This window comes from Scatophagus argus, chromosome 13, assembly GCF_020382885.2.
Source record: "Scatophagus argus isolate fScaArg1 chromosome 13, fScaArg1.pri, whole genome shotgun sequence".
NCBI lineage: Eukaryota > Metazoa > Chordata > Actinopteri > Scatophagidae > Scatophagus > Scatophagus argus.
Genome location: NC_058505.1, coordinates 11886387 through 11912428, shown reverse-complemented (window position 1 = coordinate 11912428; position 26042 = coordinate 11886387). Strand labels below are relative to the sequence as shown.

The 26042-nt window shown below is 41.0% G+C and overlaps 4 protein-coding genes across 12 annotated transcripts; 1 reads left to right on the top strand and 3 right to left on the bottom strand.

Moving 5' to 3' along the window:
• Positions 1-774: 774 nt before the first annotated feature.
• LOC124069215 (extensin-like) lies at positions 775-3293 on the bottom strand. The gene is made up of 4 exons (XM_046408103.1): positions 2945-3293; positions 2725-2856; positions 2506-2624; positions 775-2098 (listed from the first exon to the last, which is right to left on the bottom strand). Exons 1-4 carry the CDS (start codon positions 3237-3239, stop codon positions 818-820), a joined length of 1827 nt encoding a protein of 608 aa, XP_046264059.1. The 5' UTR covers positions 3240-3293; the 3' UTR covers positions 775-817.
• On the top strand, positions 3245-8992 carry LOC124069216 (glutamate-rich protein 6). Of its 6 annotated transcripts, none has more exons than XM_046408106.1 (13): positions 3245-3433; positions 4435-4535; positions 4730-5300; positions 5423-5503; positions 5832-5893; positions 6048-6167; positions 6267-6359; positions 6453-6642; positions 6753-6931; positions 7209-7291; positions 7460-7618; positions 7851-8076; positions 8382-8992. In XM_046408106.1, exons 4-13 carry the CDS (start codon positions 5488-5490, stop codon positions 8646-8648), a joined length of 1395 nt encoding a protein of 464 aa, XP_046264062.1. In that variant the 5' UTR covers positions 3245-3433; positions 4435-4535; positions 4730-5300; positions 5423-5487; the 3' UTR covers positions 8649-8992. The 6 variants fall into 6 exon arrangements, with proteins under 6 accessions (XP_046264062.1, XP_046264063.1, XP_046264065.1 ...); XM_046408107.1 differs by having other exon boundaries at positions 4190-4535; positions 5426-5503; XM_046408109.1 differs by having other exon boundaries at positions 4190-4535; positions 5426-5503; positions 5764-5893.
• Positions 8993-9146: 154 nt separating this feature from the next.
• Positions 9147-14266, bottom strand: selenot1a (selenoprotein T, 1a). Its single transcript, XM_046408110.1, has 6 exons — positions 14074-14266; positions 12865-12975; positions 11375-11501; positions 10554-10641; positions 9820-9983; positions 9147-9662 (listed from the first exon to the last, which is right to left on the bottom strand). Exons 1-5 carry the CDS (start codon positions 14205-14207, stop codon positions 9862-9864), a joined length of 582 nt encoding a protein of 193 aa, XP_046264066.1. The 5' UTR covers positions 14208-14266; the 3' UTR covers positions 9147-9662; positions 9820-9861.
• A 708-nt stretch (positions 14267-14974) lies between these two features.
• Positions 14975-21697, bottom strand: kif2c (kinesin family member 2C). Of its 4 annotated transcripts, none has more exons than XM_046408098.1 (23): positions 21575-21697; positions 21284-21363; positions 21085-21179; positions 20777-20878; positions 20460-20508; positions 20330-20374; positions 19729-19875; positions 19301-19417; positions 18853-18950; positions 18670-18765; positions 18526-18580; positions 18238-18400; positions 17956-18046; positions 17779-17842; positions 17454-17545; positions 17194-17336; positions 16676-16889; positions 16336-16446; positions 16183-16250; positions 16016-16094; positions 15840-15917; positions 15642-15735; positions 14975-15323 (listed from the first exon to the last, which is right to left on the bottom strand). In XM_046408098.1, the coding sequence occupies exons 2-23, from the start codon at positions 21342-21344 to the stop codon at positions 15262-15264; spliced, it is 2124 nt and encodes a 707-aa protein (XP_046264054.1). In that variant the 5' UTR covers positions 21345-21363; positions 21575-21697; the 3' UTR covers positions 14975-15261. The 4 variants fall into 4 exon arrangements, with proteins under 4 accessions (XP_046264054.1, XP_046264056.1, XP_046264055.1 ...); XM_046408100.1 differs by having other exon boundaries at positions 20339-20374; XM_046408099.1 differs by having other exon boundaries at positions 21579-21652.
• Positions 21698-26042: the final 4345 nt, after the last annotated feature.

Sequence of the window (26042 nt, the reverse complement as noted above, 5' to 3'; positions counted from 1 at the left end):
AAGAATATATCAGTGGAAATACTTTAATATTGTACTTTTAAGTCAAAATTTGAGAACATGATTTATCTATTTTTACACTGTGGTATAGTTGCTCATAAGGACAAGATCCACATACATACTACATACACATACCACTGATTTCCAATAGTTTAAAGAAAGTGTAGCTACTACTTCTGTTATCAAACCACGTAAAGAATACACCACAGGCTCTCTCCCCTCAATATCCTGTGACTGAGCCAAAGCAAAGAGGCAAAAAGAAAAATACAGCAGGCTGCTTCTACAGAGATCGCACAGCTCATGTGTAATCATCTTTACCTGCTAAATGCTTGCAAAGAAATTACTCATTAACTCTAGTGTGTGCGCACACACACACACACACACACACACACACACAACTCCATGATCTAACAAAATGCACCAACTTCAAAACTCTCACCCAGAAACTGTTGAGCCATGGTGCCACCATGTGGATACTCCAACAACCCCGTAGAGCACCACTGACAAAACTAGAGGCTGCAGAAGCTAAAAGTCTTATTTACACACACAACGGCTGAAGGTGATACATTTTAAGGACCAGCATTTGACTGAAACTCCCGTTCCTCCCCCATTGTCATTTGATATGAAATTTAAAAAAAATAAATAATAAAATAAAATAAAAAATCACAGGACATGTTTTGTTGAGATTTGATTAAAACCTTACACAAACTTCAAATATTCATTGTTGAAATACTAGTACAATTTCATTTGACAAGTGCAAGGAACTGGACAGGCCACTTATGTTTTTCCCCAAACCATTTATTAGAACCATTTCAGTGGGCTAGACAGGAAAAGGGGCAGAAGGAGAGGGAAAGGGCAGGTATGGAACTCCAAAGGGGTTCTTTGGGTGAGAATGAGGGTATGGCATTGAGGCAGTCACTTGGTGGTCCGTTTTCTCTGCTGATGCGATTGTACTTGCAGTCGGTGGGGTGGTCATTTCTGGCTTAGGAATTGTATATTGGGAAGGGATTTGATAGGGATGGAGTAGATGGGGAGGGAAATGATATGAAAAAGGAGGAAAGAAATGCATGGGTGGTGGAAACTGGGGTAACTGAGGTTTATGTGGTGGTTTAGTCGTAGTTGTTGCAGCAGTTGTGGGTTTGGCTGTTGGTGGCAGAGTCCCTGGGAAGGGCAGAGGATAGTAGAAAGGTGGGTAGAAAGTAAACATCGGGGGAGGAGCTGTGGCTACTGGCTTTGCAGTAGTGGTTGTTGTAGTTGGTTTGGTTGTGGTGGCTGGCGGTGCTGTCAAGACTGGAGGAAAAGGAGGAGGAAAGTAGATAGGAGGGAAGTAAGGGTGTTGAGGAGGTCCTGGCACATCTGGTTTCTTTGTAGTGGTTGTAGTTGGTTTGGGTGTGGTGGCTGGCGGTGCTGTCAAGACTGGAGGAAGAGGAGGAGGAAAGAAGATAGGAGGGAAGTAAGGGTGTTGAGGAGGTCCTGGCACATCTGGTTTCTTTGTAGTGGTTGTAGTTGGTTTGGGTGTGGTGGCTGGCGGTGCTGTCAAGACTGGAGGAAGAGGAGGAGGAAAGTAGATAGGAGGGAAGTAAGGGTGTTGAGGAGGTCCTGGCACATCTGGTTTCTTTGTAGTGGTTGTAGTTGGTTTGGTTGTGGTGGCTGGTGATGCTGTCATGACTGGAGGAAGAGGAGGAGGAGGAAAGTAGAAAGGAGGGATGTAGGGGTGCTGAGGAGGGCCTGGCATATCTGGTTTCTTTGTAGTGGTTGTAGTTGGTTTGGCTGTGGTGGCTGGTGATGCTGTCATGACTGGAGGAAGAGGAGGAGGAGGAAAGTAGAAAGGAGGGATGTAGGGGTGCTGAGGAGGGCCTGGCATATCTGGTTTCTTTGTAGTGGTTGTAGTTGGTTTGGCTGTGGTGGCTGGCGGTGCAGTCATGACTGGAAGAGGAAGAAAGTAGAAAGGAGGGTGGTAGGGGTGTTTAGGCATTTCTGGTTTCTTTGCAGTGGTTGTTGTTGCAGCAGCAGGAGTTGCGGGAGCAGCTGGTGCAGGTTTTGGACACCAGAGGGAGACTGGAATTCCCTGCCAACGCATTGGAAGGACATAACTTCCACCCTTGGGAGAATGAAAGAAGCAAAGAGTAAATAAAGACTGCAACCATTTATCACCATTACTGCTTAATCTGTAGATCTACTTCAATTAAAAAGTAGTTAAAAAAAAAATATATATATAATACATTGACATATATGTTCAATACATTTTGTACAAAAAAAAAAAAACAACAAAACTATAGAGTTTATTGATTTAAGACAAGAAAACATTTTAGAAGCTAAAACATTCCAAGATTCTGGCATTTCTGCTTAAATGTCATAATGATTTAGTCAGTCATTGAAATAGTTGCAGATCAACCACAGGAATATGTATATTATGAATATACCTTTTTTTTTTTTCAGAAATTGCCAAGATCCACTGAACACTTCAAACCATTCTGGAGTAGCATCATCTTTCATTTTAAACATTACCTCTTGAACCATGTTGCAGCCATCATAGGGAACCAACATAACAAGTGCAAGGGGGTTCCTCTGCATGCTGTATCCACAGGTGGAAGGGACCTGGGACAGAAGCATTGGAGACGCATTTTCTGGGTGGGAGAAAACAAACAAACAAAAATAAAAAAAACTCAGTGTGATTAATAATTGGTGGGAATATCTACACTGTACAGCTAACAGATAATAGTTTACCTTGTTCTACTGCAAAATGTGAAGCTCCTGGCCCCAGTGCTCTGAACTTCATCTGATCCCCACCACACTGCAGGGAAGGCGCCATGCGCGTCCATGAAGAACTTGCATCTTGTGTTTGTCCTTTTGACCAGCCTGACAGGAAACGTTACAGTAACTGATGCCCATCTTTAAAGAGAAAACAGACCAAGCTCCAAAATTCAATACAGTGAAAGATTTTTACCTGTGAAGTCCGCTTGATAGGCAGTTTCATCCTCCAGAGAAGAGTTTGGAGAAGATCTCTGGGTCCCATCTATGCCTTGAGACCCAAGGTCTGAGCCTTTCTCAAAAACCCTCCCGAACACGATTTTCCCCTCTTGGACACCTATCGTCCTGGCTGTATTTTTTACTCCTTTTGGCCCTTCTCGTCTTTCTGTTTTCTTCCGTCTGTAACAGTCCGTGGTTTGCGTCAAACAACACGTGAGAATAAGCGTTGTAGCCAAGTAAACAACAGCGCTTTTCCTTTTTCCTTCAGGCATTGCTTTGTTGTTACTCCTGCAAACGTTACGAGCTGGGCGATGCCATTTAGAAGCAGCTATTTGAGTTGGAGCGTCTTTTACCAGCAGGTGCTGCAGCAACCAATCAAAAGCTGCGGAAGGTGGATCAGTTGATTGTTCCTAATAATGTGATATTTGTTCCACCTGAGGACGCCACAAGGGCACGAGGCAACTGGGTAAGCAGTAACTATAATATTTATTATATATTCAGCTCAAAATGCCCCCCTAATACGTTGATGTAAAAATGCCGTCTGAAATAAGCATTAGCCGATGTACTCATACTCGTACAGCATTACAGTGTAGGCTACTGCACTTCTGCTTGTGGTTTGTTCAAATGGTGTTGCCGTACTCCATTAGAAGCTGTTTCTCAACTGCTGTTGAAAGGCTCACTATCGGTCCAACCCTTATGACTTTCAAATATATTAAATATGTGTAATATGGTGGAATATATCAATCCTGTTGTATGTTACGTAGCCTATATTAGCCTACAGCTGATTGGGTTATGCGTTATGAAAATTGTTATTTTATGAATTATTATAGGCTAATTTTGAATAGAATGTATGAATATTAGGAGAGGAGGGGAGAAAATGAGAGCAGAGTTGTTATAGCAAATCATTTTGCTAAACCTTGGCCATAGTATCAGGACTTGTCTTTGGCAATGCATACATTTCTGTTTACATGAATCAATGAAAAGTAAAAAAGAAACAGACACTACAGAATGTACAGAATGTGGTTCAAGAATAGCTTTGAATAGAAACTATTAGACATTGTTGTAAAAAAAAAATCAATCAATAAAATATTAATAATAAAAAGTTCAGTCCAAGTGTTAGTGAATTTTAGAACGGCAGGGAATGAGTTTTCAAATTTAGGATTCAAATACTGATTTGGTCGCCTGCCTAAAGATGATTTTTTGTTGTTGTTTGTTTTTTCAGTTCAGAATCAGAATCAGTTCAGAAAATAAAGCACAACTCAACTCAATTCTGCCATCTGTTGGAGAAATTATGTTAAAGCATGTTGTCATGTTGTCATATGTTCCGAAGCTCAAAAACAGTTACTGAAAGGACCTTAAGATTAGACTGTTTTGTAAAATGCTGTTTCCAAGTTCCGGAACGGCTCAACTTCTGAGCCAACAAGCGCCAAAGAAACAAAACAACGATGGGAATTTGAACATCTACAGACAGAAACGCAGACAGAGATAGGTTTCCACTAACAGAGGGCAGGAGGTGGGATCCGTGCACATTTCCACACTGAAAACCAGAAGGCAAGCCATATCAGAGGGTAAGCCTAAACTTTCCAAGCGCTCCCATTCGGGGAACAAGCCCACAGTCACCTTCCATAAAAGGAGTGCAAATTCGAGTAAAAAAACCCACAGCAGTAGGCAAACATCTCACCGGCGATCCAGGGACAGGTGCGTCTGTGAACACACTGGGCTGTGTGACGTAACTCTGTCGATGGGTTTTCTAATATGTCAGGTCTGACTGAAGGGAGGATAGTTAACATGCGTCCATTGTGAGTCCAGGAACAGGCTGCCGAACCATCTCCGGAGTTTTCTCATGTGGAGAAGCCCAGAAAGGGACCAGCACATGACCGGCTGACAGCAGGCGCATCACAGACTAAGCCGTCACCACTTAGTAAGGAGTATGGATCTTGTTCTCTGGCTGAGGCTGAATGCGGACACATTTCCAGATGAGTTATGGACTGGGAGTGAAGAGGGGAACTTTTTTGCCAACAAAAGCCGGCAGTGACGGGTGCTTCACGAGCACAGCGCGCGCTGTGGATGCTGCCCTTTACAATCAGATCATCCAAACACAACAGCACTCTGATGCCCCTCCTGCGTAAGAACCCCGAGGCTGATTCCACACATTTAGAAAAATAAATAATAATGCTATTCTCAGAACTGCAGGGATAAACCAGCAGCGACAGCTCTTAGAGGACAAAGCCCTATACGAAATAGAATTAAGGGCTGTTACTCCTACATATTATTGTAGAGAGCTATTTCATCTCCAAGGATACTGAAAACACCAGTCAGTGTGACACACTGAGGTGAGTGAGCGACCGAGTGTGTTCTTGTACATGTACTTACTTGTCCATGTGTTTATTGGGAGTCTTTGAGATATTTTTCATCTGATTGCTTCCTAATCTGTCTGCTGTGTTTATTCCATTAGCAGGAGAGAAACATCACACAAGCAGTGAATGTGACATTGAAGACGGCGACTTTACTTCAGTCAGGATGGACCAAACGATGGGTGAGTGTGTGAGGGAGTGACTGAACCTGCCCCAAACAATATTAAAATGAAAAGACTGGACAGGGAAATCTTTAAAGAGTAACTAAAACCCCAGAGTCTTGGCTTAACTTCCGCTATCCTGAAAATTAAAAAAATGCCTCTAGAACGTGAAAGTATCAACTTGAGCCTCATCCAAATAAAACAGCACTCTGATGATCCTCCTGTGTAAGGCCTTTAAGTATCCACTTGGACTCAGGTTGATAATTTTTTTTCTTATTCAGGCCAGTGTTTACTTCTCTTGGGTGGATTTCATTCAGTCATGCCACAGTAACTGTTGTTGTTCCATTAGATGCCGCTGCTGCAGCATTAAAGCGTGATCACAGCGAGCCATGTTCAGAAATGGACGACCATGTAAGACAGATTAAGTAGTAGACAATACAAAACCCACTATATTTGCCTTTTTAGTGTTGTTTTATTCTTTACTACTTAACTATAAGTATCTTATTTACTACATTCTTTTATTGATAACTCATTCTTCTCTATTTTTTCTGTTCCGTTTGGTAAGAGGATACCAGAGGGCAGTCGACGGTCTGTCCCTGAACCACCCACCTATTGTCTCAGAGCAGGAGTTCTTAGGTACAGTGGGGAGTTCAACAGTGCAAACTTAACAACCATTCTTCCAGCGGTAATTAGCTCAAATTCCCATCTACTGTTTTAAATCCCCATCTACAGCAGCATGGCTTTATGTTTACAGATTAGTCCTATTTAACACCCTGTTGTGCAGTCCCAGCCTCTGACAGAATATCCAGTGACATGTGAGTACTGTGAAGAAAGGGCCAAACCTTCAGTGAATCTATCAGGGATACAGCAGTCTGAGGTGAGGGAGAAACTGAATAAACTAAACTAAAATAAATAAATACACCTGCTGCACTGCTGACCTCCCTGCGTCCTCTTTTGTCTCCAACTACAGACGTTCTGCTGTGTCCAGCAGCAGCAGCTGTGGGAGATGCTGGAGAGGGACAGATGTTTGGCTGGGGGTCCACGAGACCCGAGGACAACATCACTTGGAGACCAGTGGGCCCCAGAGAAAGAGGAGCTTCTCTTCCAAGGCTGGGAGATGGAGGATCCCAAATCAGTCAAGCATCCTGTAGCTGAAACCTGTGAGTAGCTCTTGCAACTGTGCTCACTGACTGGCTAAACAAACATGAGCCAACAAACGGCGTGTGTAGGGTATCTGTGATTATCACATTTATTCTGTGCTATTGTTTAGCTGAACTGACGTCAAAGGTGCTCAGATTCCGGCTTTCCTGTGCACCAGAAAATGGATGCTGCATAGTGTATCCTCGCAGTGCAGATGAGGAGCACTTGAAAATGAAAGAGGAAGAGGAAGAGGTGTTGCTCCCTACTTGTGACCACAAGCCACTTCAGTTTGGCATCTGTCATCACCAGGTGTGCACAAATTACTATTATCTTTTCTTTCATGACCCACATAGCACTAAACACTTTGTTTTATTGAAGTCAGTAGTAGACTATCTTAAGTAATTGTTCTCAACACTTAAGACTTTATAAAATGTAGTCACACTGTGTGGCGTAAACGTAAGATTTTAGTTATCACAAACAGGTTAAATGGTAATGATTATGAATATTTATGGATATTACTTGACAGACATGTAAACACAACAAGAACATTAAAACTCTTTTTGCCTTATTTCTCATATGTTCACAGGATGGGGCAGATATTCTCCAGAAGAATTATTCCAGCGGCGTGAAATTTCTTACTGTGTTCCCTGACGGCTCTGCTCAGGTCTTGTATCCACTCGGCAGTTTAGTGTCCGTAGATTTTTTGTCACATGATTAGATTTTCAGTTGGTTCGACCAAGAGAGTTCAGTTGTAATTAAAAACACAGCAAGGTGGATTTAAGTTCGAGCAATTGTACTCGACAGTGGGTGTTCCTGTCCTTATTGACGTGGCATCAGTTATCCCTCAGGCCTCTTGGCTCTCATTGTAGTGGTCCCTAAAGAAAACCGAAGGGTCTGCATCGTGTATGATGACAGCAGTGCCCCCCATCAACCACTCAGAGCCCTGTTCCTGTCTGATGGCAGGGGGACATGTTATCACAGCAATGGAAACATATGGTACAAAGTCTTTTTATTTGTTTAAAATATGCATAACTCATCTTATGTTGGGAAAAAAAAAAAGAAAAACAAACCTAAACATCATATGGCTAATTAATATCCTGTTGTTAGACTAATGGGTGCATCTAACGTATGGTTTTTGGATGAAATGATTGAGTCTTACCCAAAGCCATGTGTGCAACAGCAATAACCTGTAATAAGTGACATGCATGTGTGTGTGCTTCTGTTGCAGGCTGACCTTAGACGGGTCAGGCGGTCAGTGTTTGGATGAGGGGGGGGCCAGGGTTCGTCGGTGGTGCTGGGGCCGTCTGAGCAGCACTCCCATTCCCCTGCGCCCCATCTTCCTGTCCCTAAACAAAGCCATTGGGGTCCGAGTCCTCGGGAGAGAAAAAGTTTTTGTCTCCTTCCTGGCAGGAGGCCAACAGGCAAAGTTCAGCGTGGGTGCGTGCTGCACTCAGGTGAAGTTTGTCTTGTTTTATTGTTCTTTTTTATTTTTTTTTAAATCATTCTCTTTTGCATTATTTCTGACAGTCCATCTTCAGACCTCCTTCCCCTACGCTTAGAATCAGAATCAGAATCCCTTTATTTATCCCCGAGGGGAAATTCGTCTAAAGCCGTTACAGTATTAAAATGTTAAAAATCACTTAACAGCATGTTGTTTCCTTGCTCAAATGCTTCACTGATGCTGTATCCCGCCTTTATCTTGACAAAGAAGAATGAAGCTATCGGGGTCTGACTCAGAGCTAAATTTTTCCTCCCTCAGGGTGAATGTAAAACAGACAGGGCTGCATCGGGACCGTCAGTGTCGAAGTGGGATCTGTTAGAGTCGGCAGCCAGGATTAGGGCTCATCTGGCCATTCAGCGTCTTCACCAGTTCCTGTCTATGCCCTCCCATCCCCGGCCACCGAAGACCAAAGAAGCCCTTCGCCTTCACGCTGAAGCCCACAGGCTTCTGGCAGCCAGTGCTGATGTGATGATGAGTGATAGTGACAGAGCCTTTGTTCACAGGTGCCTTCAGGATTATATTTGACTTACCAGTAATAAAGTACACTGCGGTGCGATGTCAGCAACTCTGCTCTGGCATAACAGAACAACTCAAGGAAATCTGAGAGACAAAATCATCATCAGTTTGCTGGGTACTTTTGAATGCCAACATCGTGTCACTATTAGCACAAAACTTAAGACCGGGTTCATTCTGTAGGAACCAGGTCAGCTTAAAGTCCCTTAATGGGATTTCAGGAGATTCACATTACAATGCTCAAACCTCTCAAACATAAGACTCATTCTGGTTCACTCATGGATGGTATCTGAGCCCACGCTGTTGGGATCGAAAAGAATGAACTTTTAGCCAAATGCCTCCATTTTCTCTGTACTTAAAATAGGTTTCTTAAAACCCACAGGAAATAGTCTGATGTGTCATCCTTTTGTCTTATCCATCCTAGACTACAATGTTTTACCCCTCATTTATTTTAGTCTTTATTCCTCTGCATCAATCAGTAAACCTCGACACCACGCCACAGCTTCACAGTTAAATAGTTACAGTAAGTTTTATTAATCTTCTCACTTTGTCCAAGTTATGTAAATATAAAAATTATTCAGAAATCATACCAGGACACAGCTGTTACTTTCACAACAATGATGACAGATTTTTAAGTGTTGCATTTTCTACATGTTTAAGCTACTTTTAGAACAATAAACTTAAAATTCTACTTATGGCTCAATGGTACAAATGACATGAATATTTACTCACACAGATCAGTTGTATGCAACAAGTTAAAGACTCTAAGTAATCAATGTTAAATCTCTCCTCATAAGACCACTCATGTCACCTGGATGAATATGCAGTAGTACGAATAGTACAAGAAAAATGACAAAACGGCCGGCGCTGTTGCCACGAATCCCACCCTGGTGTTGGGGCGGGACGTCTCTAAGGGGCATGGTGAAGACTGATGGGTGCATCCAGCCTGTGCTAGCAGTCTTCCTGCCTTCAGCACAGACCTTCATAAATATCACTTCACAGCCCGATGAGAAACCCACCTCAATCCTAAACCGAGGGAAGAGATAAATGAAAAGCAATAAGTTGACTGGTCAATATGTCTCAAATGTAAGGAGAAAAAAATAAGATATTAATGTCAGTAAATGGGTGAATATTCCAAAAACATCTCTGGTGAAAGCAGTGCAGTGAAGATTTCTGTGCTTACATGGAGGGGCTTTTAGCTCCAGCCAGGATGTGAAGAGTAGGGTTAGGAGTGGTGCGGTCTTGTGTTCATGTGAACGTTCATCTTCATCTCATTGTCCAGGATTTGCACAAGCTGCTGCATGGAGGGCAGGTGACCCGACTCGAGTTTTGACCACACTGGCACATCTATGGAGGGACAATACTCAGTGTAACTCATGGCACATTACAACATAACTTTATTAATATTAAGGCTGCCACTATTCACTATTATTGACTGTTCATTTTATGAAATATAAAAAAAACATTCTGAAAAAGAAAAAAAAAAACCTCAAACAAAAAAACCCCACTTCTCAGAGCTTAAAGTGACATCTTCAAAGTGCATCTTTTGTCCAACTAACAATTCAAAGCCTAAAGACTCTTCATTGACTATCATAAATGAAAATGAAAGAAAAGAAGCAAATCTGTACGTTTAAGAAGGTGGAACCAGCAAATGTTTGACAATTTGCTTTAAAAATGACTGAAATGATTAACTGATCATCAATATAGTATGCAACTAATTTTCCATTTGATCAACTAACTTAGGCAGCTATGGTTAATATCATAATAATAAAGACCACCTGAGAAATACTTCCACTGCAAGTTGTTCAAAGTGTTATAAGAAGCTAGCTATAATATACAAAAGGCTAGCCACAATATATTGGTTTTCATACAAAGGAGTTGGGTTCAGTCAGTAAACACATACTGTAAGAGACTCACCATTTAGTGTGATTTCAAAAGCTCCTGTAGACATTAACTGGTTTTCAATCATATTGCTGAAGAAGAACACCATCATGCAAGCATAAATCTGAAAGAAGCATGAGAGATACTACAGTTAATAAGTCAGTCACTGATAAACAGGTTTTAAGATCCTGCTGTTCCATTTTGTACATCCTCTTGTTTCCTGTTGCTTTCTTTCTGCTATTTGCAGATGCCTTCTTTCTGCAGTTTGAAAATCAGGAACGGGCAGAGTCATGTCTATGTGACGTATCCATGCCTTCTCACACAGAACTGTCCTTATTGCCTGATGAGATTAGGTCACAGTCCCGTAGCACTGCCTGATTACACAGCGGCAAATTTGTTTTCTCAAGCCGTTTGATTTTTTTGATAACTGTCAGGATGTTAAGAGTTCAACCAGACATATACCACAGTATAGCTACAGCAGATTTAAATGCACACACAATGCAGCAAACAAATAAAAAAACGTCAGTAACCATTCGCCCTCTGAGCCTTTGGCATGTCTGTAACCTTAGGGACAACAAATCCGAGCAAAACAATACTTAGCAACAACCTGAAGACCCCGAATGAACAGCTAATGAAATCCCATGGGTCAAAATACACACTGCCATGTGTGTATGTACACAAAAACAGAGCCAACCTAATCTATGTGGTGTGTGATAAGCTGCAAAACAAATGCTCACATGCATATGCACATACTGACATCCTTACTACATCCTCTTAAACATGGTTACACATGAAAATGACAAACTCTCCCACGGGAATGGAACTTTCATGAGTCCTTTAGGTCCAATAAAGCTTACCTTATTTCCTTGGCCCCACTCCCAGATGCCCGGGGCTTGCATACCAAATAGGGCGAATGGGTCTCTGCCGACAATTATCACCCCAATCACCAACAGTTTGAACATAGACAGGAAGGAAGCAATGTGTCTGAGGAAATAAAAAAAATGCCTATTAATACAGTTCCTGTACATGACAACATAAAGTGGAAAACAGTTGTTGTAGATATGAAATCAGTCCCAAGCCTATGAGATAAATGACAATAATATGGGCAGATGTGGGCTTGTAGTTTGTCTTCATGCAGGATGGTCATGTTCAAGCAATATAATTCTCAGGTAGCTTCATGGCTATCTCTCATACTAATATTTATTTTCCATTTCAGCAGTGATTATGATTCTACATGCTGCATTCTCTTAACTGCTGTTTTTCTATCAGATGTCTGACTGGCTGAATTACAGCCCATCATTAAACACAGATGGATTCTTACAGCAAGGGAGCCAGAGACAGATAGAAACACTGTTTCTATTTTCTTTAACGGAGCAAATCCCTTGAGTGTTCATTAAGAGTTCGACTGATGAAGACCTGAGGGTTTCAGTGACATCACACCTTTAACTTGGCATCTGGGACTATCCTGCACAAACCAGTCTCAAGCACAGAAACTCATCGTCTGATCCAAATTTAACCTGTGATGCTTCATGCAGAGTTTATTATATGAACTGAAATTTCATCACAGTCAAAAATTTTAGTCTGTATCTGTAATGGTGCTAAGATGAGCGAAGGAATAAACTGAGAAAAAAGAAGAAAAATACTGAATAGGAATATCAGTTCATTATGTAATCTGCTGATTATTTCATCAATTAATCGCTGTTCTACAAAATGTCAGATAATTGTGAAGTGATAAAGTGGTCGGGATCATGAAACAATTTCTCAGAAAGAGTGTCCCACACATTCAGCATGCTGGTAAGATATACACTCAGCTGGAAGTCTATTAGGTACACCAAGCTAAAAACTAACACAGGCTCACCAAACAGTCCTGCAAATATCTTCCCTACAGGAAAGTTATGGTTTAGAGAGGCGTTTATTCAACTGTGTTGCCATTTTGGAGGTAGTTTGTGGTGCTGTTCTGTTATTTACCCTCATGGTACAAATGGGTTTGTCAAAATAACAGAAACCACTGTGAGCAGAAATGTCACTCCTCTCTAACACCATAATTCATACTAACATCTAGCCCAAATTAACTCCAAACATTACTTAAATTATACTTATTATCAAATTAATATTATTACAAAATTATAATAATCCACATAAAATAATATGATGCATCTTTGAACTCAATTTTGCCATTTCTTGGGCAGTAGTCTACATCCATAAAGGTGCCAAACACAAATCCATGGTCAGATAAGGCTGTCAGTGTGAGAATTTCATTTCCTCAGTCGTATCACTGTAATCTCAAGCAGCTTTAATAAAGCTGGACATAATCCACTTGTATCAAGGCAGAAAATATCTAGCTTACCGATAGAGGGGTATGGGCAGATAGTTCTCCCCTTCAATGCGGATGTCCGGGTACCGCTGGTACAAAGCCTGCGTGTACTCCTCAAACACCCGCTTGTACCCTCAGGAAATGCTGTGTGCGGACAGAAATATCGTTAGAAAGACATACAATACTAGCATGAACAAACAAGACAAAAGGCAGCCACAACAACGCACTGAACTCAAGAGCAGATTGTGAAACTAGCCTTGAGATCTGGCACTTGCACTGGCTGCAATTCCAGCATTATCTGTAGTGTAGATCATTTTTCTTCCCAGTGGAAGGTTTAACTGGTCTGGTGAAATTCCAATTAGCAACATGTTAGCTACTGCAGCGCTGCATGCCTCCGTTTGTGCCTTATGTTTGCTTGAGATAAAAAAGGGATTAATCACAATGGAAATGATGGTTTCCCTGTTCTTGTATAACCTGTTATGGGTACATATAACTGCACACAGCTTGGCAAAACAACGCGACATCGTTATAAACACAACCTCTTGACGTAAAAACGTAACGTTAACTTACTGCTGTTAATGATTTACGCAGCTAGCTTGGTAAGTACTTACAATGAAGATTTGACGTCTACCTTTTAACTAGCTGCGCTAACTTTAACTTAGAGTCACGATTTAGAATACCTCAGGCAAACTGGTTACCTTTTGCACGAAATATGTCAGACAGTTGGAGAATTTTACACAGATCTGACATAATCCCCTTGTCCACTCCATACAATCAACACGTTAATCTAACCTAGGACCCGAGGTAAGGCAAGTTTATTTGTATGACCCCTTTCAACAAAGAATTTCAAAGTGCTCAACATAAGACAGAAAGGACGAAAGACAAACGAAACACGCAACATAAATAAACACACAAACAGGGGACAAAGTTATCACCGACTTCAGGTAAACTCGCATGTTTGACAGCGGAAGCGGTTCTCCGTTATCGATGAAACATTCATGAGAATGGGCAAAAATCAGGAACTTCCAGCACATGTAGCCTCCCCGTGTGTTTCATGGTTGCGTAATTTCACCAATAAATAACCAGTGCAGCGTGCACCCACCTCCAGTGATACGTTAACATAAACTAACGTTGCCCTCACGATAGTTAGCTAGCTTCGTTCGATTTCAGGCCTACGTTGTTGTTAGCGGATGAGTTTAGCTAGCTTGCAATGACTCGCCAGATTTTCGCTCAGTTGCTCACCAAATTTGAAACTTGAGAAGGGGTCCCGTGGCAAACTGCATCTTCATCTTCTTCACGCCACTGCTGTCACCAGACGTGGCGCAGTACAGCGAGAATATCCCCAAGACGAGGAGAGAAAAACGCAACCACTTCATCTCCGTCTGTTCCCGAGTTTGTTTCCCCACTCAGTCAGGAGAGGTGGGTTAATCTGTACATTTCGTTACTGGTTGGTCCCTCCTTTTCCTCTTGCTATAATCTTGAATTTTAGACACAACCGGCATTCACGTTATCGCCACCTACTGCTTTGGCTGTTCAACTACAATATTGTTTAAACAATATTTTAGCGATTAGTTCAAATCTTTTTCTCCTCCCTGCTCCTTTTCGAGAATGCAAAGTTTGTTGTTATAGAAAATTGTAATTTATATTTTGTGTAAATTTTTGAGCTGGCGTTGTACACTATAGTGAAAAATAACAAAATGCTTAGGTTAGCATATAGCAGAAACTGGCTGAGTTATTATAAATGCATTCCAAATACTGAAACACATTCATTATCACCCACAAAAACATTATCTAATTTTCAAGTAATACAAATACCTGATAGAAAACATTTTGTCTTGAAACCAGACGTTTAAAATTTGAACATAATATATTCCTAAGTGTATTATTCCCAAAGAGGAAAAATCCCTAATAAATGATAAACACAATTAAAATAAAATTGAATGATACAATTTCATCTTTAGTTCTATCAAACACCGGAAACTACTTGTACCCTGTGACCAATTCTGCTGTAAATGTATTCTGCAGCAAACCTTAACCCTTCAATGATTTTACCAGCATTTTCAGTGGTTTATAGGTGGTTCATGTTCTCTCATCTGTATTGTCAAATACATGATAAAAACAAATGCCACTGAAAGGAGCTGTGTTCAACATTAGATTATTTTTAATAGAATTTCTGCTGCTTCTTCTACACCGGCAACATACTGAACTCGTGTTAAAACATACACAACCATAAGTGCTGCATCCCACAACAGACATCAAAAGCGCCCAAGGTGGTTTCTTATAATACCTGCAACATTTTCAGTGATGTCTGAATACATTTTATTTATTTAAGTCACTGACACAATAAAACTCCAAAAGGTAATTTTAAAAACAAAACAAAACAAACAAACAAAAAAAAAAACAAACAACAAATGTTGCATTGATTTCGTGTTAGTGTTTCATCATTGCCAGGCTCTCCTCCTCCACAGCAGACTGCAAAGCCAGCAACGTGTCTGTAAATGACAGAAAAGCCCAAATAAATAAATTCAGAGATTTACTTGTGACATTTGATATTTCTAGCACATACTTTCTCCTGTGTCTTCTCCTGGACAGCATGCAGTAACCACAGGTTTGCTAGATTAACTATTTGAAATTACAGTCCAGACTCTGCCATTGCCCCCACCATCATCTGGTGTGGATGGACTTAAAGTCAGCCAACTGTGCCAGAATAACGGTACAGTTGGCTGCATCATGTTCAACAGTAGTCTGATTTCATCCAGAGTATACCGCTAAACTAATGCACGCAATCACATGCTGTGGTTTGTACAAACCCAAGATCTTCCGGGAATGATCCAGCAGGTCAGGAAGTTCTTCCTTGATGTTGTAGGAGGTTTGCTCCATTGCCTTGACAAACTCATTCACTTTCTGAGAAACAAAAGTCATGAGAGCATGAGGACTTGCAGCACCATGTTTTTAAATGCATAAGTACTTGTAAATTACAAAGAAAAGCAAACTTAGGAAATCTCTACCTTGAGCTCTCCATAAACTTTCTCCTCTAACTCTGCTACTTGTGATATGGCATCATACACACTGCTATCCACAGATTCCTACAAGACACAAAAGCAAGCAGCATGAATTTAGCTAATCATAAATGGGATACAGCCAGCATTAGCTATGATTTTGGGCTCATCCTATGCAGCCTTACCTCCTCTGTGGAGCTGTTTATCGGCTCTTGTGCCTTAGCTGCTCCATTGACTGTGGAGCTGCCATTCAGTTCTTTCACTCTGTCAAAGACCAGAAAACATTTCTTGTTTTATCTTCACTGACATGGCATTCTTTTAAACCCTCAAACTTCAGGAGCGAAATATATACCTGTCGGCATAACGTAGTGTGTTCATTGTATATTCACATGAAGCCATGCCTGGAGACACCATAGCAATCTATGGAATAAGAGGAAACAAATACATTCTCACTCCAGAATTTGTGTTTGCATGTGCATCATTCAGACAGTCAACATACACATACCATGCAGGTCCTGGACTTTTCTCCAATGAAGGAATCCCTCAGGACCTTGGTCAAAGTGCTCATCCGGAAAGGAATGTGATCACTGTTCCTTCCCAGTGAACGAATGCACTCCTGTGGGACACAGCGGCGGACAGACGGGCATGTGATTTTCAACATCCTTTTAGGTTCTGTGCATTAATATATCAGAGTTCTGTGGTTGCAATTTAAGACAGCCATGGTTTTAGTTACTTCATCAACACCCTAGCCAAGTTACCAGATAGACAACGGGCTCTTCTTACTCAGCACTCCACAGCCACATGTTAATCTGGTTATGCAAACCACCACAGCAGCCACAGTCTACCTTGAGAGCCAGCAGGCTGCGGTTGATCTCGGCAGTCTCAACCAAAGTGCTGCGGTCGTTGCTGCTGACATCTGTGCCGCGCTCATTGCCAGCCAAATCAACCAATGAAAATTTGCCATGCAGCGTGGTGGCACGGTCATTGCGTCGCAGAACAATCTGGAGGACAGCGTGAGAGCGGGATGAGTTGGCATTGGCTGAGGTCTGGCCTGATGTTCTGGAGAGACAGCAGGACAGAAGGAAAGAGAAATCAGCTGTGTGAACGTTATTCCTTTATTGAGCGAAAGAAGGACCTAAATGTCAGAAAATTAAGAAAATGCTGTTTATTTGCTATTACTTAATATGTCCCTGTAACTGCTAGGCCAATGGCTTTATTTCCTTTTTAATTGAACCAGAAGTTGCACATAAAAATATTGATGTGAAGCCATAAAAGCAGGTTTAATTTTGGGTTGCTATGTCTAAATAACTAATGATTACTATTGTTGTGTAGCATGAGACTGCAACATCTCACACACAAGTACCTGCATGCACTGCCCATCTGTATCATCTTGATGACCTCCTCTGCTGTGGACACGTAGACTTCCTCCAGGCCCACAACCTGAACCTGCTGTCGGTCGTCCTCCAGAACCCGGAGCTTGGCCTTCTTGTTCAGCAGGTCATAAACCTAAATCAGAAAGTATATTTCACTTCAAGGATAACTTAAATAGGCAAATGTTTCAGTTAAATATTTTCAATGAATGTGTTCATGGACGTAGGAGGAAAGTTTGATTTTTTTCCTTACTTTTCCATTGTAAATCTCAAAGAAGCTGACGTAGGCAGAGAGATCCATATCAGCATATCTCCTGTGGTTGAGGTAAGTGAAAACATCCTGGGCTGGAAGGGGAAAGAAGTTCTCATGTAAGAAGCCCATTTAATCAAGCTCTGAATGCTCTGTAGTTTAAAGAGTAAAGCAATGAATTCAAAGACACAACAAAGACAAATTATGCACATAAAAATAAATGGGAGGATTTGCTTTTCATTTATTCTTGTTAGTAATCTTTAAAGTGAAAACCCAGGCCTTCTATGTGATGTGTATCGCGAGCCACTGGGAATGGCTTAGCTCCTACCTGCCAAGGCGTAGATTCCTTTAGCGCTGTTCTGCTGCCTCCCTGTGAAATCGCCTCCCATCGTCTAGAGAGAAAATGTGCCAAAAAAGCAGGAAATAAATAAGTTAATTCTACTCGTAGAAAAACAAAACTGCTTCAAGACAAGTCATCTCTATACCACAAGCAGAGACTTCTTACATGAGTCTTTCCACTTCCTGTCTGGCCATACGCAAAACATGTTGCCATACCACCATCAAAAATGGACTGCACCAAAGGTTTGGCTGCGAACCTGCAGGAAAAAAAAAAAAAATTATACATTGAACTCTTATAAGAAGACACCAAGAAAAAGACAATAACAGCATGTATGGAAAATACAAATTCTGAAAAAACTGACCAATAAGAGCTTGTAAGCATCTTATCTAGAAAAACTGCAATTAAATCTACCTTATTGCTACATAAAATGACAAATGATGTCTTTACTTGTAGACCAGGTCGTTTGTGGCAGTTTCATCAAAGGAGTAGTCAAAGTGGAAGACTTGATTGTCCAAGTACTTAGTAAGGTCCACCTTCTGTTTTGGCTCATGAACCAGCAGAGCACCTTTTCCAGGTACAGACACCACATCTATCTCCTTTTTATTGATCTCTGGAAAACATGAGAATGTCAAAGTCAACTTACGATGGCCATTGCTTTTTGATCAGTGTCATTAAGTGCTCTTGTACAATCAGGTGATACTCTGAACAGGATGTTTGATGGCACTCCCAGCGTACCTTGCTTGTTAAGGGGCCGCTTGCGAACACACACACAAATCCTGCGAGGTTCAATCTATAAAAACACAAGATGTGCTGTAAGTGTGGCTACAATGGCACACCACGCTTCATACAGGGGCACATGGCTCTTGAGTTCAAACTCACATAGTCCGTGGTTGATAGGGGAGTTATTTCCAAGGTTTCTCTGAAGTCTTGGATCATGTCATAGAACTTCTGGTTGGGTCGAGACGCTTCTCCAAACTTAGGGGAAAAAGAGACAACAGAGATCAACCAAGTCAAACATTTTCAATTAAAGAAATGGTATAAATAAATAAAATAAAATCTCACCTTTCCCCTCTTGGTCTGCATGTCGGGGGGCTTTACAACACAAGACAGCCTTTTATTGCCTTTGTTAATCTCCTGGGGAGCCACAGATTTTCTTCTGCCTAAAGTGCATACAGATTATGCGGATTGCTTTTAATTTTTCGGCAATATCCACTATATTTAATTTCAGAACAACAGGTATTTGTTATATCATGCTGTCTGTGTTCTTACTTCTCATAAAACATGGAGTTGATATGATCTGGGTGTGCATAACCAACAACTCTTTTTGTTTAAAACAAAAAAACAACAACAACAACGAAAAAACTCCTTTGCGGGAGAGAAGAAAAAAACCCTTTATTTTATGACATTAATGCATAGAGCTTTCTCCCAGGGTGGCTATAGCACATGTCTATAAAGCTAAGTAACCAGTGGACACACACAATATGATGTCAGTGTAAAGGCTTTCACTGACCTTTAACTGCAGGTGGTGGAGGCATTCTATCAGGTTCATCATTTTCCTTCACTGCCTCCCGCACAAGTGACAGTGCTGGTTTGGTCTCATTCTTTCTACGCTGCTGATTATGAATCACTAGATAAAGAAAGAGAAGGCACTTGAGTATATAAACTGAATAACAGGAAATATATTGTTGGAAATGGAAAATATATGGAAGTCTGTATTGATACATGGAACAACATGCTCCATATATTTTGAATCAGTTGTCAATGTGTCATGTGACCGCATAATCTTAATGTGCAAAATATTCTGTTTGAGTGTTTTTCAAAATAACCTGTCACGGAGTAGAACAATACTCAAATGTTAAGTGTAAACAAACACATGGCTTCTATCAGTCTGTATCAAGCTTTTTTCGTTTGTTTGTTTGTTTTAAGATCACTACCAACCAGAGTTTGTGAGGACTGATGAAGAGGAGCGATCAGGTTGGACCATCTCTGGATTAGCCTGAGAAGAATCAGAGGTCAGGACTGGTGCTGAAACAGGAGCCGAGGCCTGGAACATACACGTCTGCCTGACCTGAGACCGAGTGGCAACTGAAAGTCAGAAAAATCCCAGTCAAACAGCTGTGGCATAAGTATCAGTGTCTTTAAGAAAGAATCATTTTTCTTCTGGGGTTACAATTAAAATAAAGCCTGGTGCAGTAGAAAGATAAACTGTACATGGCTATAGTCTTTCATATCAAAAGTAATCACATCAACAAGTCTGCCATTCTAAGATGAAAGAAAATCCCTCAAAAGACCCAGACTGACAGAGAAGTGAGCCATGACACAGGTACAGCACCCTCTTCACTGCCACCCAGAGTTTAGACAGATTAGAGATTGGCCATTTGCATCCCTCTGCTGAACTAAAGCAAGCGATTACTTCTGTATAATCGGTCTCCAGTGGGCAGAGATCAGCCAGAGTTTATAAATTTACACCCTGATACCATGATCAAAGAGCTGGTCAGAAAATGTGGATCATTTGCTTTAGAGAAAGGAAAATGCATGCCTTGCCGACCTGACTCTTCAGCACTGTTGACAGCAGGTGCAGAGGCTTTTGGAAGGAAATGAGCCGTTAGGCGACAAACTACAGGATATAGCAACACAAAATTAACTAACAGTACAATATATTTACACACAGGAGGCAGGGGCAGGTATCCTGGATGAGCGCAGTCGACCCTCATACTTCTACAGAAGAGACAAACCGAGAGAGAAGGAGAAGCTGCTCACTACATCAGTTGTAAATGCTTTATAATGATGACTCCTTTCCATCCAGGACTAATGTGCATCACGTTTCCCAGTACAAAGGAGGAGTAAAATTACATTTCCATGCAGTATAATCATCGGTGGTTTCAAACTTTCACATTCCTTTGTCATTTATTTAAAACTGGTCTTCTGACAGTGACAGCAAGTCGCTCCGGTTCTTTGCGATGTGGGAAAGTAAGGAAACACTTACCTTGTCTTGAGCAGGACGGGGAGGGTCAGCAGCTTTGTTGGTGGCAGAGTTTATATGGTCCAAAAGCTCAGGATTGAGTTTACATAACTCAGTCACCTCTACCTAAATCCCACCACATCCAGCCGAGAGAAAGAATAAATTAGCATTAACGTTAATTTAGATTAGACTGCTCCCTGCTTTAAAACCCCAAAAACATTAAGTATATATGTTTTTTTTCCATAATAGACGTTTAAAAAATGATGGGTTGGTTTATCATCGCTGCTAATGTCACAGTGTAACGTCTTTTCTGTGTTTACGGACTTACTGACCTCCTTTCCTCGGCAGATGTTCCTCTCATGCCACTCTACCATAACCGTGGACTTGACGGCATCAACGGATTTCACCGTCGCCAGATGCACTCGGCCTGGTTTGCACATAATCAAAGTCAATGTGGTTGTTTGCTAACCTATATTATTTTTGAGGCGAAAACTACAGTAAAACAAAAAAATAACAACAATATTAGCTCACCATCACTTCGACTGATTTGAACGGAGAGTCCAACAAGAAGTCTGGACAGGCTACTCTCCATTTTTAGCTCTTTCTCCGTGCTGTAACGTTAACGGAGAAAAACATGTAACGTTAGCGTTTTGGTAACGTGCCAACACTTGCTAAGATTCGTGCTATCTAACAACGTAGTCCCTCTAAAAGTATACACAGATTTCATCGATATATGAACAATCATGTAAGCGTTCTGTAAGCCTACTATTGTTTTTAATTTGTCTGTATTTCCTCACCGACTAAAGACAAAATCAACCTTACCTACTTGCCAAATTCAACGCCGCCCAAGATTTAAAATTTCTTCTTCTTCTGTCAGGTTTAACGGCAGCTTACGTCCTTGGTGTCGCGTTACTGCCACCTTCTGGAGGTAGTTAATTCCTACAGTATCCGGGTTGTCAGACTTTCCCAGGATTGAAAACAGGAACTCAGGCCAAGCTAGTGTGTTTCTATTGGGGAAATGCTTTAAGAATGAACCCAGTTTCAACCAGTGGAAGAATGAGAACCAGTTCACAGAAAAGATTTTAAAAAAGATTCTATTTTATTTAGATTTTTCTGTTTTAGTTTTATTTGTGTAATTTTTGTATTTGTTTTTTTTTTGTTGTTGTTGTTTTTGCTCAACCTGAAGCATAAGATTTACATAAAAATGTGCCCTATTTGTTTATATTTGTGCTCAATTTTCGTGCAAAAGTAACAGTAATTTAATACTAAGGAGAGTAATTTTCAGTTTTTCACTCAGTAATTTTCTTACGTGTAAATAGAGTTTAAGATCATATGAATATGTTTTGTAGAAAATATTTTTTCTAAAAATAATACCTGGTTACTGAATGTCCCTATTTTAAACTGTAGTTTGACATAATGAAATATGTTCAAAGAGACATACAGTATATACAAATATGACATATATGCAAATTAAACAGCAACAACATACCGACAATCTACCATATAATCATATGGGTAAGTATAATTGCATTTTTCCTAGTAATAGTAACTTATAAATTTTAAACTTATTATTATAAACTTCTGTAAACAGGATGCTTCAAGTGGGTGTCCCAACCCTGGATTTAAAGGACATGGCAACTACAGTTTTGGTCAGCCAAAGGACTCTGGCTGATGAAATCTCTCTGCTGACAGAGCTGGTGTAAAAAGTCAATGTAAAGCTTCAGGTATGATTATTAAGCTACCTCATGGTGATACTTAAGCATCATCTCCCTTTTAGATAGGGGACATATGTTCTATCAGTCCAGCAGCAAAGCCAGTGTGCAGTATAAAGGGGAAAGCTGACACTGGTCTGTTTTCAGTCAAACTGACGAAGACGGTGTTAATCAAATGTCAGTGGTATGAAGTTTGTCAGAGGCAATGGCACAACGTTTTTTTTTTAAATTTTATATTTAATTTAATAATTATGATTTAATTATTTATTACATCTTTCCTTGACCTCATTCTCATATTGTGTGCTCTCCTTACCGCACTGCTGCCTCGGTTAAATGTCAAGTATACCAAGGTATTGCATCTATCTCTTTTCTAATCCCCCAGATTGTAGGTCACAGAGAGCAGAGTTGCAAATCAGTGGGCAGGACTGCTTTATGATGTTATTACATTCAAACAACTGCTGTAAATCCATGCCTTGATTACTTCCACAGTAACTTTGAACCCGTGCTGCTTCCTGATCAGTCTTGCGGTTGTGCCCAAGTTCTGCCAAAGGCTGATTCATTTAGACTACTGCATTTCATCCATGTCACTGTAAGAATCCTGTGTTTGTCCACATGCTCCATCTCTTCCCACACCTATTGCAAACCAGGCACAACAATTCAGTCCCCCGTGACATCAACAATCGGGGACAGCTGGTGAATGACCCATAATGCAGTTCAGCCTTGCCTTCAGCGTGGGAGGCTTCCCGTTTTTCCTCTTTTCTTTTTTGCCCCCCAGCCTCCCCACTCCTCTGCACCCACACCCTCTCAGACTCCAAACCTCCTAACTATACACAAGCTGAACTTATGTATACACATTCCCCGTAAGCGGACGCTGACACATGACCAATCAAAGGTCTAATAAACAGCTTACGCTGAACAATTTTCCCCCCACCACCAAAGGATGAAAAATAAACAAATCCCTGTCGGTTTGGCTCAGCTAGGCCATTTGGTAGGTCTGTCTGTTGATGACTGGGTGGCCCAGGGCTGCTCGGTGTGAGGCCTGGGATGGAGCCACAACTGTTTCCTGTGAGCAGCCCAACCCCCAGAACGCTCCACAACTGGCTTAGTGGGTGGTATTCCCCTCCTCCTTCTTTCCCTCACATCCCCCAAACTCCTACGCCCGCCTCTCCTCTCTTCCTCAAACTCGCCTCTCCTCGTCAGTACTCTCCCCTCCGAGCGCTCCTCCCCGCTTTTCCTCCCTTCCAGTCAGTCTACCAGTCACTCTCACAGCTTCAGTAATAGGCTTAACACTTCCTCAGTGGATGTACAAGCTTAAGTTTTTAAACTTCTGCGTGCTGCATTTAGAATAAATGCTTCATGTCTGTGTGTTTGCTCGGTCCTCTCAGTCTGCATGCTTTTCTACATATCAGTGGTGCTTGTTTAATATGTTGTCATGTGGGGCTTATGCTCAGAATGCATTCATCAGTCACCTCGTAAATACTGTCACGAAACAGAGATTTGATCATTGCAAACAACATGAGCAAATCATTTATTGTCTCAGGTGTTATCAAGGTAACATGTCCTCATCTGAGGTTTCATTCTATTTGTCCTTTAAATTTCTTTTTTGAAATTATATCCAGCGAAACTCAAAGTTCCTGTTACAGACTGCAAAGAGAGAGAGGAATCATCTGTGCATATGTGTGTGTGTGTATCCCTAAATATTGTTACACCACTTTGAACCTTCATGGTGTTTGAATCTATATAATTAATCACGACATCTTTATTGCTTTCAAGTTAGCAAAGTGTTTCCATGTGTGTGTCTGTCTCTTGCAAGTCCATATCAAATCTGAGTATTCTGGTGGTCTCTATCTTATCACAAGCTCTTACATGAAGGCTTTGTTTTGTTTAGTTTTGTGTGCGCTCATTGGGTGTTTCATGAGAATTTTATATCTTACTGAGCCACTCATAAATTCGATTTATCCACTGGATTCGATTTATACGCTACATGAAAACACATTGCTGAACCTCTCCCTCGGATGAACTTTGTTACACAGTGATTTGCTTACGCTGGGGAGGATTTATTATTTCACGGTGAAACACTTTTGTGAGGTAGAGGTTCTTTTTCAAATGGTAGTCTACCTACGCACTACACCCTCATGCCATGTGGAGATTGCAGTCATGGAAAAGCAGCAACACAATAATGAGGTGCTGGTTTCTCAGTCTGGAGGGCTGGTAGTGGTGGTGGTGGTTGATTTGAGGAAGAAGGGGTCTTGTATCTGTTGGCCCTGAATCTGTTTAACTGCTTCCCTTTTTCCATCTGTCCAACAGCATATTTTCTCAGTGTAAAGAAAATTGGCAGAGACCATGTCCTCTGTTCCCCTATGCAGACTAAATAAACACACATGTATGCAGTACGTGAGCTGAGCACATTTAAAAACCACCCAGGAAGGTTGACAGATTTGCAGAAGAACAGTGAGAGGACCAAAGAAGAAGAAAAGAATAGACTGAGGGGGAGTATATATGAGTATACTGCTTCTTCTGCTCTCCTGACACTTTATTTTTGTTTCAGCTAATGTAAAAAAAATGTACATTTTTTGACAAACAAAGCATTTGATATACACATTTTATGCCTTTAGAATTGTACAATATCTGGGGTCTCACATGGGTTCGTTTTGGGACCAGCATTAGTCATTTTGGGCGTTTTATTATTTTTTAAAAAGACATTAGTCACGGCTGTGCTGGAGATATGGACTTGTAAGGATAAGGGAAGATTGTAGTAAGAAGAGATATATTTTTAAGCTTGAAAATTTGCATTTCTTATTCAATCTACTAATCTAATCATCTTATTTATACTGATTTAGTTCCCATAAAATCATTTTTTTACCAAATGGTTTGCATCTTATTGAAAGACATCTCATATCTCTGCAACATTGCGACGTCTGTGTTGCGTTATGCAACATGGCCAGCAGAGAGCAATAGAGCTACAAAGAGAAGGAGCGACACACAGCAAACTCTGCTAAAACATGAGAGCCAACAATATAACTTTTTCTATGCGTACTTTTCTATGGTGTCAACCAACTGATGGTCTGGTGTGATTTATTGTTTCATAACTGAACTTAGTGTGCGTCCAGCATAGCTACAGTTGGGATTTAAAACTTCTCCAGCCAAGGAGCCAAACTGAGCAAATACAGAGCAAGTGTGGAACATTCACTCATTAAAGCATATTAGTATTCTTGGCATGTGGGGATCCTCTGAAACATGCCAGTGACCCATTTTGGTTCCCGGCCCATCATTTAAGAAAAGCTGCCATATAGACTCATACTCTTCAAATACATCATTTCAAGCAGTGAAATAGTTCACTGGGCAATTTATTCACCTTTGAGCTTTGCCATGCCAGCGGCCACCTACGTTTTCCCAGCTGGCGAATTTTATTTGTTTCTCCAACTATAATTTTGTTTATTTATTTGGTCTGTGCACTAAGGAGTGGTCAGCGGCAGTACACACAGCTGCAGTTGCACTACGGGAATGGCTTGTCTGTCCACAGGCTGGTTAATTCTACAGAACCACAACACCACTCTACTGATAGCAAATGCAGTGGA